We start from the raw sequence: 12,461 nt of genomic DNA on the forward strand, positions 1-12,461 counted from the left end.
CTTGTGGGCCCCACATATGATACTTATATTATTATCATCTTATTATATATTTTTACAAATTATGTATGTCAAAACACTATTTTATGTATATATACTTTTTTACGTGTACAAACAGTGTCTATCCTGTTTATTCTATGAAATTCTATTTTGATCAGGTCGACCTCGAGAGAGTGATTGAGTTGCAATGGTCTCTGAGCACTCGCTTAGACAAGGTCTTTCTTAGGCATTAAACATGGAATCAAGGATCCTACAGAAAAATATTTTTATATTGATATTAACTTAATGATTATTTTTATTATTTAATTATTATTGTACTTTAATTATATATATATATATATATATATATATATTTTTAGGTCATCACATAGGCATCATATCCACTTCTTGTCCTAGTTTTTAAATTTATTTGAAATTTTGCATTTTTTTTTTGTTTTGTTTTTTATAGAGGTCCTTGTTATATAATTATTTATCTCCAACTTGGCAAGACCAATCGGCCAACCAGGTGCGTAGGGTGCCCCATCCGCTCTGTTGAGAAACACACGAAGACCATACGCAAGTCTCTCTCTCTCATCATGGCTTCAACATTCTCATCCATTTTGAGTCAACCTCACTGTGCTCTCCACATTAGAATCCAAAGATGATGCTGCTTCAATCTCAGTATGATGAATACTCAGTATAATGAAACTACTACTAGAAAATAAACTTACACTAATATTTACATGATGAAAACCCATCTCAACGAGACAAGCGGTCACAAGCAAGCATAATGTCATGAACAAGCTTGGCTCGTGATGGGCTCTGATACCAAATTATGTAGGGGTAGCATCAAGGTTTTGTAGCCATGGGAAATTTAGAATAAATATAAGAGAGGAAGGAAGCGGGAGAAAGAAGAGAGGAGAAACCAAGGAGAAAGCTCAGTACATCATGACTTTCACACATTATTTATAAAAAAATCTCTAAATACATTAAATTACGCATATACTCATACTCCTTATATAAACAATTACTACAAACAAGCCCTAACATACATAATCCTAATAAAAACAAACTACACACACTTAAACAATTTATTGGATTTTGGACCCAATAAATTATTCACCCTATTCTTCCACATTGGCCTCCTAAATGATCTATCCAAATATCCCTTTCTTGTCCAAGTCTCATAATTTTTTGAAACTAGGTTTGCTTTTGGTTTTTCTTTTTTTATAGTGGTCCTTGGTTATATAATTATTTAGCTCCAGTCCGGCTGGACCAGCCGGCCGCCCAGGTGCAGTGCGCGCCCCATCCGCTCCGTTGAGAAATTCACGAAAACAGTACGCAAGCCTCTCTCTCTCTCTCTCTCTCTCTATGGCTTCAACATTCTCATCCATTTTGAGCCAACGTCACTGTGCTCTCCGCATCAGAATCCAAAGACGATGCTGCTTCAATCTCAGGTTCCTCCCCGCCGGAGGCCCTCTCTCCTTCCCCTGCTGCCAGTACCTTGCGCTGCGCCCCCCGAAGAGGAATTTCTCCCTTTCTTTCTCTAGAGACCTCTCTTCTTCTCCTCTTCCCCTGCCGAACCAGAATGAATCTTCTCCAAGTCTCCACCATTTCGTTGCCCAAGCAGCCGCTCTCACCGATCCTCAAAGCCACCCCGAGTAATCTTCTCTCAGTTCCTTATCATCCCATGCTGTTTGTTTGTTTGTTTGTTTAATTTTTAGTTTTGTGTCAAAGAATTAAGGACATTGTATTCAGCTTGTCGTGATTTGCCGAAGTAATTTCGTTATCAGAACTTCTACTTGACTCGAGTGCTTTTCTTGCTTTTGAATGTGGTATTGTTTGGTTGGCATCTTGGAAGTACTCTTCTTTTGCACTGTTTTAGGTTCTGCAGACGAGAAAAATACTTTCGAATCCCTGCTCAACTGTAAACTTGATTCAATATTTCATTTTTAAGGCAAGGTTTTTTGAGAATGCTAACCAAACAGTTTTTCACTGTTTCCCATTTTCATCAAGAATCATTAAATTTCAGGACTCAAGCATTTTCTGAATTCTCTTGCCTTTGTATTTAAGCTTATTGACTGGGTTGGAGGTGGTGGGAATAGATTGGTAGGAGGACACTTATGAACTAATTGAACCTTGTAATAGCTTTACTTCCACTCCCACTCCCACTCCCACTTTAACCTTTTTATGTCACTCCGATTAATTTCTATTCAATATAATTATTGATGAAATCAGATACCCGATTCTTAAAGACCTGCTGCACCATCCTCAAGTATTACCAGCTATGAGCAAAACTCCTCTTCTTCTTGTTGGGAAAGTAGTATAGATTGATCTGTGTTCTGTGCTCAATTAGTTGAGGGCGGTTGCACATAGTGTTAGGAGTTGACAAGAAGCATAAGTTGTTTCTGAAAGGTAAAAAGAGCAGTACATGTTTGCTAGAATGGACTTATTAATTGAATTTGGTTAGCAACCCCTAGTGTGAAACCGGTAGGAAAAAATCAAGAAATACTTTGAAATAATCTTCTATTGAAGATGTCACACATTCGTTATGTTAACCGTCAATGAGAAGAACAATAGGGGAAAAAATGTAATGTTTACTCAAGCAATTGTGCTATTAAACTCACACCAGTTAAAGAATGTACCAAATACTTTTTCTAGGAAAATATTTTTATTAATTATTCAACAACTAAAAGGGCTAGTAAAGGGCATTACCTGCCCTTTTAGTTTGCTGTAGAGTTAGAGATGGAGAAGAAAGGAAGGGAAGAAAAGAAGAGATGAAGAGGAAAAAGTTAGGTAACAGTTTCTGTAGCATATGTATAGCTCTAGTTCTTCCCTCTTATATTTTAATAAGAAAAAGACATGAAAGACAAAAATATTCCCACTCACATTGCATAATTACTAAATAGCATTTTCCTCTTACCCCCTAAAGCTGGAGGTTTATAGATATTACCTAATTCCAGCTTGTTACAACCATTTGATAGTGTTGGTTTAAATGAATAATTCATGAAAACATCCCTTAGTTGGTCCACATATATGACAAATGAAGTCCTCAGAACCTTCTTCAACACAGTATCCCTTGCAAAAATGGTAGTCAACTTCAGTGTGGTTTGTCCTCTCATGAAATACCGGATTGGTAGCAATATAAATGGCAACTTGATTATCACAAAACATATCTCTGGGTTTTGTTACCAAGAGTTGCATCTTTGTTTCAACCACATAAGCTCATTCACAATATGATCCATTGCTTGGTATTATGAAGCACTAGATCTTGGTGTAGCAGTTCGTTTCTTGCTATATCGAGTAAAAGGATTATCTTAGACAAATGGACAGTATCTAGTAGTAGACAGTTGATCATTAGAGCTAGCCCAACCATCAAAATATCCATAATCTCATAGTTTCTATTGCATTTATATATCAAACCTATACTAGAAGAGCCTTGAGATACCATATAATTTTATGAGTATCATCTCGTGTGGTTGTTTCGGATTTCCATAGATTGACTCATGACCCTTACAACAAAAGATATGTTAGGTCTAGTGTGAGTTAAGTAGATCAACTTGCCAACCAGTTGCTTATATCAATGTTTATCTTCAAGGTGTATGATGGTTTCAATTTGGCTCATTTTTTTTCAAGAGAATCAGTACCTTCTTAAGCAAGACATTTTCAATATTTTTTGATGATTTCTACATAACAGCCAGCTTTGTGAGTAGCATCAGCTCCACCTTTGTCACACTGATTCCCAAGAAAATAGGGGCATGCAAAAGGTCTTTTGCTCAAGCTTTGTTGGTAGCATTTATAAGATCCTATCCAAAGTCCTAGTTTCCGGGTAGCATTTATAAGATCCTGTTCAAAGTCCAAGGTCCAAGGCTTAGAAAGAAATTTTGGAAGTTATTGACCACCATAAGGCATGCTTTTGTTGCAAACTAGCAGAGTGTGGACGCAACCTTGATTGCAAATGAAGTTGTGGATGCTTGTAGCAAGGGAAGGAGAAGGGGTGGTGTGTAAGCTTGACATGGAGAAAGCATTTGATCATGTGAATTTGAACTTTCTTCTTCATATTCCTAGGAGAATGGCTTTTAGGGAGCTTTGGTGTAGATGGGTCCAGCAATGATTCTTGCCCCAGCTTTTTTCGGTGCTCACTAATAGCTGCCCTTCGGGATCCTCCCCACCCCCCCCTCCCCCCACCCCCTTTTCTCCTGTATTTTTGCTTAAAATCTTTTTTGTCGACAGTTATTTTGCTTCTTATCAAATTTTTTCCTCTTGAAAACGCCCATTTGTATTGCCTTCCAATGAGCATAAATCTTTTGGCCCCTAAACTTATTAGGGTTGGTTTCTTACTAATAGATTTTTTTCCCTAAAACACATTTCCCCCCTAAATCTCATCCACACAAGCTTTTTGGTTCTTTGTAATCTCCTTGATGCAGATTACGTCTCCTATTAAAGGTGCAGAATCACCAACCAAATTTCCTGAAATGTTAAAGACATATGTGGCTTTAACCACTTTTTCCCTTGAAGGCTCTTTTTTTTTTTTTTTTTTTTTTTTGAGGGATGTAAAAAAGAACTCATAACAGAAATGATTGGAAATTACAAGGAACTGATGAGAAGATATCCTCCTAAAAATAGACAAAATAAAATTACAAGAAAGCCTCCTCCAATCCATCAGATCAAACAACTGAACCCAAGGAATGAGACCAAAAGGAAGCAAGGAAAACAACTTTGTCCCATAATGAGATGAAGTAGTTTTGCCATTAAAATTCGTTGCACTCTTTTCGATTTAAAAAGAGCAAAACAGCACATCTCCATAAAACCATCTCTTTCTTACTCCTCCCAAAACCTCTAAACGGCACCAAGAAGAAAGTGTCAACAGTTTGGGTGGCAGCACCAAAGCCTCATCAAAACTGGGAACAGATCAGCCCAATGTTGCTTAGCCACCCAACAATGGAGGAACAAGTGGTCACTAGTTTCGCACGATTCTAAACATATAATATAAATGTCCAGACCTGATCTTGAAAGGAACCTTAGCCTTCCAAACGAAATTAGTCATGGGGGAAATAAGAAGGATTTGAGATTTCAATAGCTGAGTGAAAAGAGACTTTGTGGAAAAAGAACCAAAAGAAAACCCAACATCTAGTCTCTAATTTTATTTGTTATGATTTCTTGCCACCCTCATATTATTGTTTTGTTAGTACTTTTCTTTTGTTGCCCTTCCAAAATCTATTTTTGAAGCCCCGTCTCATTCTGTGTGGAGGAATTCAATAATAAAAGAGATGCATGCTCTAAAGGATAATGATACTTGGGACTTGGTACGTCGTCCTCCTGATAAGTTTGTGGTTGGTTTTCATTGGGTGTATACTGTGAAGGTTAATCTAGATAGTTCCATGGCTCAATTGAAGGCCCGCCTTGTTGCTAAGGGATATACTCAGGTGTATGGCCTGGACTATTCAGACACGTTCTCTGTTGTAGCCAAACTCGCCTCAGTAAGTTTGTTCATCTATTGAGCCACCCCCTATTATTGGCCTCTACACTAGTTAGGCATAAAGAATGCTTTCCTACGTGGTGATCTTCAGGAGGAGGTCTATATAGAGCAACCACCTTGGTTTGTTGCTTAGGGGGAGTTAGGCTTAGTGTGTTAGCTCAAGAAGTCACTATATGGTTTAAAGCAGTCTTCGAGGGCATGGTTTGGTCACTTTATAGTACTTGAGTTTGGTCTTCAACAGTGTGGAGTAGATCATTCTATATTTATCATCATTCTCCATTTGGAAGGATTCTGCTTATAATGTATGTGGATGATATTGTGATTACTGGTGCTGATAATCAGGGTATTCAAAGCCTATAGCATTTCTTGCAGACTAAGTTTTAGACAAAGGACTTGGGACCATTGAAGTACTTCTTGGGTATAAAAGTATTGAGATCTCTTACATGAATTGTCTTGTCACAGAGGAAGTATGTTCTTAATCTTTTAGATGAGATGGGGCTATTGGGATCCAAACCTGTTGATACACCCATGGATTCCAACAGTAAGTTAATGTTAGATATGAGTGATTTGTTTCCTAACCCAGGACGGTACCAAAGACTTGTTGGAAAATTGAATTATCTTAGACACTTGACCAGATGTATCCTTCGCAACAACTGTTGCGAGTCAGTTTCTCGATTCCTGGTGAACAAGTCAGTAGGATGTAGTAATTCGCCTTTCCAGATATCTCAAAGGTGCACTAGGGAGAGGTTTCTTAGGGATTGTTTGGAACCATTTATGTAGAAGTGCTTTTTAGAAAAAGTGCTGAATTTAATAAGTGCTAAACTAGAAAAATGCTGAAAGTTATAAATGATGTTTGGTTATGTTTGAAATAAGTGGTATTTGGATACTTACTTTTATTATAGGGTACTATATGATTACTTATAAATATATTTTAAATTACAAAATTAATATTTTTAATTAACAACTTGATTAGTAATTATTTTAATTATTTATAGTAAAAAAATTTAAATAATTTCTATTAAAAAATAATATAAGATTATTATTTTTAATTAATAATAATTTTGTTATTAATGTATACTTATAACATATCGCTATCATATTAAATTATGATAATAATATTATTATTAATTAAATATGAAATCTTAATTTATTTTATGTTAATTTAAATTAATAAATAATTCTTGTTCAATCCAGAATTGAATTATAATAATTAATATGAATTTTTAAATATATTTTAAATAAAAACATTAATATTTTTATATTAAAAATTTAAATGATAATTATATTAATTTTATAATTACAGTTTAAATATTTTATATTAAATAAAATAAATTAACATTATTTATTAATTAACAATAATCTTGTTATTAATGTATATTTTTAAAATATGAAATATGAATATATGATAATCACATTAATTTATGTTAAAAATAGTTGATAAGTAAATTAAAGTTTTTAGTTTATTTGATGTTAATTTAAATTTATAGATGGTTCTTTTTATTCATTCAAAAATTTAATTATATTTTATTAATAATTAATAGGTTATACTGCATAATAAAATAATATATGATTAATTTTTAATTAAAAATTTAATTAATAATTATGTTAACTGTTATTTTTAACTAACATTTAAAGATTTTTATTGAATAAAAGGAATATAATATAATTTTTTGATTAACAATAGTCTTGTTCTTAATTTATATTTATAGCATATACAACAACAACAACAATAACAAAACCAAGCCTTAAGTCTCACTAGGTAAGGTCGGCTATATAAATCCTTTTTCGCCAATTTATGCAATCATTGACCATTTCTTTTGATAAATTTAGGGCTATTAAATCTTTATCATCTCATTTTAAGTTATTTTAGGTCTACCCCTACTCCTTCTACTGCCTCTCACAGTAAATTCACTCATTGGCGCACTATGTGGCCTATGTTGCAAGTGTCCAAACCACCTGCGTCATCACTCCCTTGTCTTATCTTTTATAAGAACTACACCTAACTTACCGCGATTATGTTCATTTCTTAATTTATCTTTCAGTGTTATACTACTTATCCATCTAACTATTCTCATGTCAGCAACTTTTACTTTTTGGATATTCTGTTTCTTCATCGCCCAACATTCCGATCCATATAGCGTAGCTGGTCTTATAGTCGCCCTATAAAACTTCCCTTTTAATTTTAAGGGTATTCTACGATTACAAAGCATACTTGAAGCACAACTCTATTTTATTCAAGTTGCTTTAACTCTATGCATTACATCAACTTCAGTTCTCTAAGATCGGTGCCACACTTATATTCAAGGGTATACAAATGTAGATTGCTTTGGGTCGCTTTCTGACCAAAGATCCACAACGAGGTGTTTGAATCTTTGTTGGTGGTAATTTAGTATCTTGGAAAATTAAGAAATAAACTGTGGTGGCCAAGTCAAGCGTTGAGTCTGAGTATAGGACACTACATGTGAACTTGTTTGGTTGAAGAACTAGGTTTTCCACATTCTTAGCTTATGGAGTTGACATGTGATAATCGAGCTGCTATTCATATTGCCTCCAATGCGGTCTTTCATGAGCGGACAAAGCACATTAAAGTTGATTGCCACTTTATTTGGAAGAATTTGTACAAAAGCTCATTACAACCACTCTTGTGAAGTCTAATTTTCTGCTTGCTGATTTGTTCACTAAAACCTTGGGAGGTGCTTGTGATTTATATGCTTCAGTTTGATGAGCAGTGTTAATGGTTATTTATTCATTTAGCATTATTATTACGTGTTAAGAGTTATGTTAATAAGTGTGAGTTAGCAAGGGTATTATGGTCATTGGCATTGTACTTGACATATATTATAAATAGAGGGAGAGACTTATCATTGAAGTTAGGTCTTCTATTTCACCCAATTATTCAACATCAACTTGACTGTTGCAGTGCTGATCTTGGAAAGTTGTTTGTAAAATTCTTTAGAAAGGATATTTCTTCATGTAATAAGAAAAAGAAAGTTATTCTAGAGGTTATTCAAATTGTGTGTTTTTCTACAAGAATTTTTTTTTGAAGTTCAGTATGTCTTTTCTTATGCAACTAAATTCACTTTGGTTTTTTTTTTTTTTCCTCTTCTTTTTATTTTCATTATATTTTGGAGAATAATTAATTGCTAGCTCATCTTTTGCTTCTTTTTGTGTGCTTCAATTTTATGGTATGATGCTTGGGGTGATCCTTGGAAACCTTTCCCTGCAAAATCTGTACTTTCAATGATGTTATACCAGATTGTGGACTTACAACTTTTTTCCCCCCCATCTGTTTAGCCCTGTATCAGTTCCCGAAGTTCGTCAAAGAGGTCGTATTTATCATGAGACTTATGGTTGTCAAATGAATATTAACGATATGGAGATTGTCCTGTCAATCATGAAGAAAGCTGGCTATAGAGAAGTTGTGGAGGTTCCTGAGAGTGCAGAAATTATTTTTATCAACACTTGTGCAATCAGGGATAATGCAGAACATAGGGTGTGGCAGAGGCTTAACTATTTTTGGTTTCTTAAACGGCAGTGGAAAAGCAATGTCTCCATTGGAAGGTCACATTCTTGGCACCCTCCAAAAGTAGTTGTGTTGGGATGCATGGCCGAGAGGTTGAAGGATAAGATACTGGATGCAGATAAGATGGTTGATGTAGTTTGCGGGCCTGATGCTTATAGAGACTTGCCACGATTGTTAGAGGAAGTAGAGTATGGTCAAAAAGGGATCAACACTCTTCTTTCACTCGAGGAAACTTATGCTGATATCAGTCCTGTTCGAATTGCCCAAAATTCAGTGACTGCTTTTGTCTCTGTGATGAGGGGTTGCAATAATATGTGCTCATTTTGCATCGTTCCCTTCACTAGAGGCAGAGAGCGGTCACGGCCTGTGGAATCAATTGTCAAAGAGGTTGCTGACCTTTGGAAAGAAGGTGTGAAAGAGGTAACACTTCTTGGTCAGAATGTGAACAGTTATAATGATGCATCTGGGATTGATAAAGAAGTTGAACCAGGAACCAGTTGGAAATTCAGCGAGGGCTTTTCCAGTATGTGCAAGGTGAAGAAAATGGGCCTACGATTTTCTGATCTCTTGGATAGATTGTCCACAGAATTTCCTGAGATGCGGTTCAGATATACATCCCCCCATCCAAAAGACTTCCCAGATGAATTACTGTATTTGATGCGCAGTAGATATAATGTCTGCAAAAATATCCATTTGCCTGCACAAACTGGGAGCACAACAGTACTTGAAAGAATGCGGCGGGGATATACAAGAGAAGCATACTTGGATCTTGTGCAAAAGATACGGAGAATTATTCCAGATGTGGGAATAAGCAGTGACTTCATTTGTGGTAAGATCAGATCCATCTCCTATGTTTTGCTCCAGTTTTACTATGCAGTATAACAGATAAATTAATGTATTAAAGATTCGAAGTAATAAAAACCTTGTATTGGGAATGCTTGATATCTTCCACTCTGGCTCCCAGTGAGAAATTTTTGGAGCCAGAATGCCTGGATGATTACGGCCATCTTGGCAACAAACCACTCCCCCCCCCCAAAGCGGATAAATCTTGGCTACAAACTTTTTTCATGCGGACTCCCTCTTCCATTGATAAGAAAACCTCAGCTACTCCCTTTCATGAGCATAGTGTTTACTTGACATTATGGTACAATTTTGTCTGATGGTTGTATTATCTACTTTGATTTCAACTTTTTGGATATCGCCAGTGTGGATCAGCTGTCACATGTTGAAACTTGAATATTCTGTATTTCTTGAAATATTCTGCAGAGGGGTTAATTGCTATTAAATTACTTCGTAACCAGTTTTATGATTGAGCACTTAGCATCCACTAATTGCCCTTGAATCTGGTGTGAATTTTATCTAGCTTTTGTCTCGTGGACACTGGCAGTACTCTGCAGGATGCATTATTTTCCGGAGGGAGGGCCTTCAGTTGTTCTGCATTGTTTCGTGGTGGTTTATACATAAATTTCTGTTGTCATAGACTTGTGTCGCTTCTCAATGTTTTTCATGTTATATTATTATTCATGCCTCGTGATCTTTTCACCAATTCTCAGCAGCACATGTTCATAAATTTAGATTATTTGGGTATTTGATTATTAACAGATATGCCTTGGTGGCAACTACAACCTATAGCTTTTCCTTTCAAAACAGTTCATAATTTTCCTGTTACTTTTATTTTTTGGAATGTGAAACTACAGCCCCACTGTGTCCCTTTCTAAGATTCTGCATTTTGCAGGCTTCTGTGGAGAAACGGAGGAAGAGCATGAAGACACACTAAGCCTTATGAAGGCAGTTGGTTATGACATGGCATACATGTTTGCTTACAGCATGAGGGAAAAAACCCATGCCCAAAGAAACTACGTTGATGATGTTCCTGACACAATCAAGCAGCGGAGGCTAACAGAACTCATTGAGGCTTTCAGGGAGAGCACGGGTTGCTGCTTCGACTCCCAAATTGGTAGCGTCCAACTTGTGTTAGTTGAAGGGCCCAACAAGAGAGCTCCAGATACAGAGCTCATTGGCAAGAGCGACAGGGGCCATAGGGTTTCATTTTCTGTTGTGCCACTCCCTCATCGGGATGGTGATTTTGATGGAATTCGGAATCCAGCTGTTGGTGATTATGTGGAAGTTCGCATATTGAGATCAACGCGAGCATCGCTCTTTGGAGAAGCACTTGCTATAGCCAACTTGAGTTCATTTTACAACACTACAGAAGAAGCAGTTGTTGCCTGTGGAAATAGAACTTGAATCTTATCTATAGACTTCTCTGATGAAATTTTCTCGAGAGAACCTTTCTTTTCTGCTGCTGCAGAAAGTTCTTGGTGGGGGAAGATCCATTGCATGCTGATGAGAACTCTAGAGGCGTTGGAACTGGTCAGAGGCTCTGAGCATCTTCAACAACTGCTGTTTTTGAACTATTTGCTTGCGGCTGCACTGCGACTTCAAGCTGTTGGGAGAATTTAGCACATTTTTTCCATCTTCCCATTGTAACTATGATAATTGTCATCCTCTGGCATATTTTGTATCATCTTTTTCATTCCAGTTATCACATTAATTGTTATCATTTAATGGATTTTTTGATAATTTGCATCTGATTTCTTAATTACAGCATGGCTCAAGCTGAAATTAGACTTCTTGGGTCTAGGGACTTGGGAGAGTGCTTGTCACCTGTTAAATTATTGATGTTAGAGCCTTTGTTGGCTCACAACCTAATAATTTAAGCTTTTAACTTAAGTGGTGATCTAATGTGGTATCAGGGCTGATTATTAGGAGGTGTTGGGTTCTAAGTTTTGTGGTCCGCATTTATTGTGTATTTGTGTAGTGTGCAAAAAAAATATTGTATTCCTTGTCATAGGGTGTTAATTATTGTTTGTCTATCTTTCCACATGCTGTAAGGCTGCACAGGTGGGGGAGTGTTGGAACTGGATGTGTATTGTAAGTCTACAACCTAATAGTTTTAAACTTTTAGACAAAGTAGTAATATGATAGATACATGATATTTTTCTAAAGACAAAGTAGAGTGGGTTATTGTGAACATTTTGTTTGGTTCATAAGTTTGGTAAAATTATTTTATTGTCAAAAAAAAGAAGAAAGGAAACAAGTGAGAAATAACTTTTTTTTTATTGTATTTTCTCAAACATGATTAATGAATAAATATTTGTTTAAATATAATTAACAATAAGGAAAATCAAGGGTACTGATACATAGAATAAAATTTTTATTTATTGATTCACTTCATATTTTGTATATTATTTTCCCCATGTTCCATCACAACTAAATAAAAAAAAAAAATTTATATTTCTTTTCCTTAATACTCTTTTAACTCAAACAGGCCTCAAGGTTTCTTTTCCTTGATATATATATATATTTTTAGCCCAAACAAGCCTCAAGGTTTGCAGATGTTCTAATTGTTTGCCCTTAAAAATGTACAATTTTCTCTAATCTCTAACACTATAAAGAGATTTCCTTTTTGTCATTTTTCAC

General features: G+C 35.6%; 1 protein-coding gene across 1 annotated transcript; it reads left to right on the top strand.

Annotated features, from left to right (window-relative positions):
- The first annotated feature begins 1,168 nt into the window (after positions 1-1,168).
- LOC131165545 (CDK5RAP1-like protein) lies at positions 1,169-11,567 on the top strand. The gene is made up of 3 exons (XM_058123449.1): positions 1,169-1,637; positions 8,750-9,807; positions 10,714-11,567. The coding sequence occupies exons 1-3, from the start codon at positions 1,348-1,350 to the stop codon at positions 11,223-11,225; spliced, it is 1,860 nt and encodes a 619-aa protein (XP_057979432.1). The 5' UTR covers positions 1,169-1,347; the 3' UTR covers positions 11,226-11,567.
- The last annotated feature ends 894 nt before the right edge of the window (positions 11,568-12,461 follow it).

The sequence above is a fragment of the Malania oleifera genome, chromosome 1 (assembly GCF_029873635.1).
Source record: "Malania oleifera isolate guangnan ecotype guangnan chromosome 1, ASM2987363v1, whole genome shotgun sequence".
NCBI classification, from domain to species: domain Eukaryota; kingdom Viridiplantae; phylum Streptophyta; class Magnoliopsida; order Santalales; family Ximeniaceae; genus Malania; species Malania oleifera.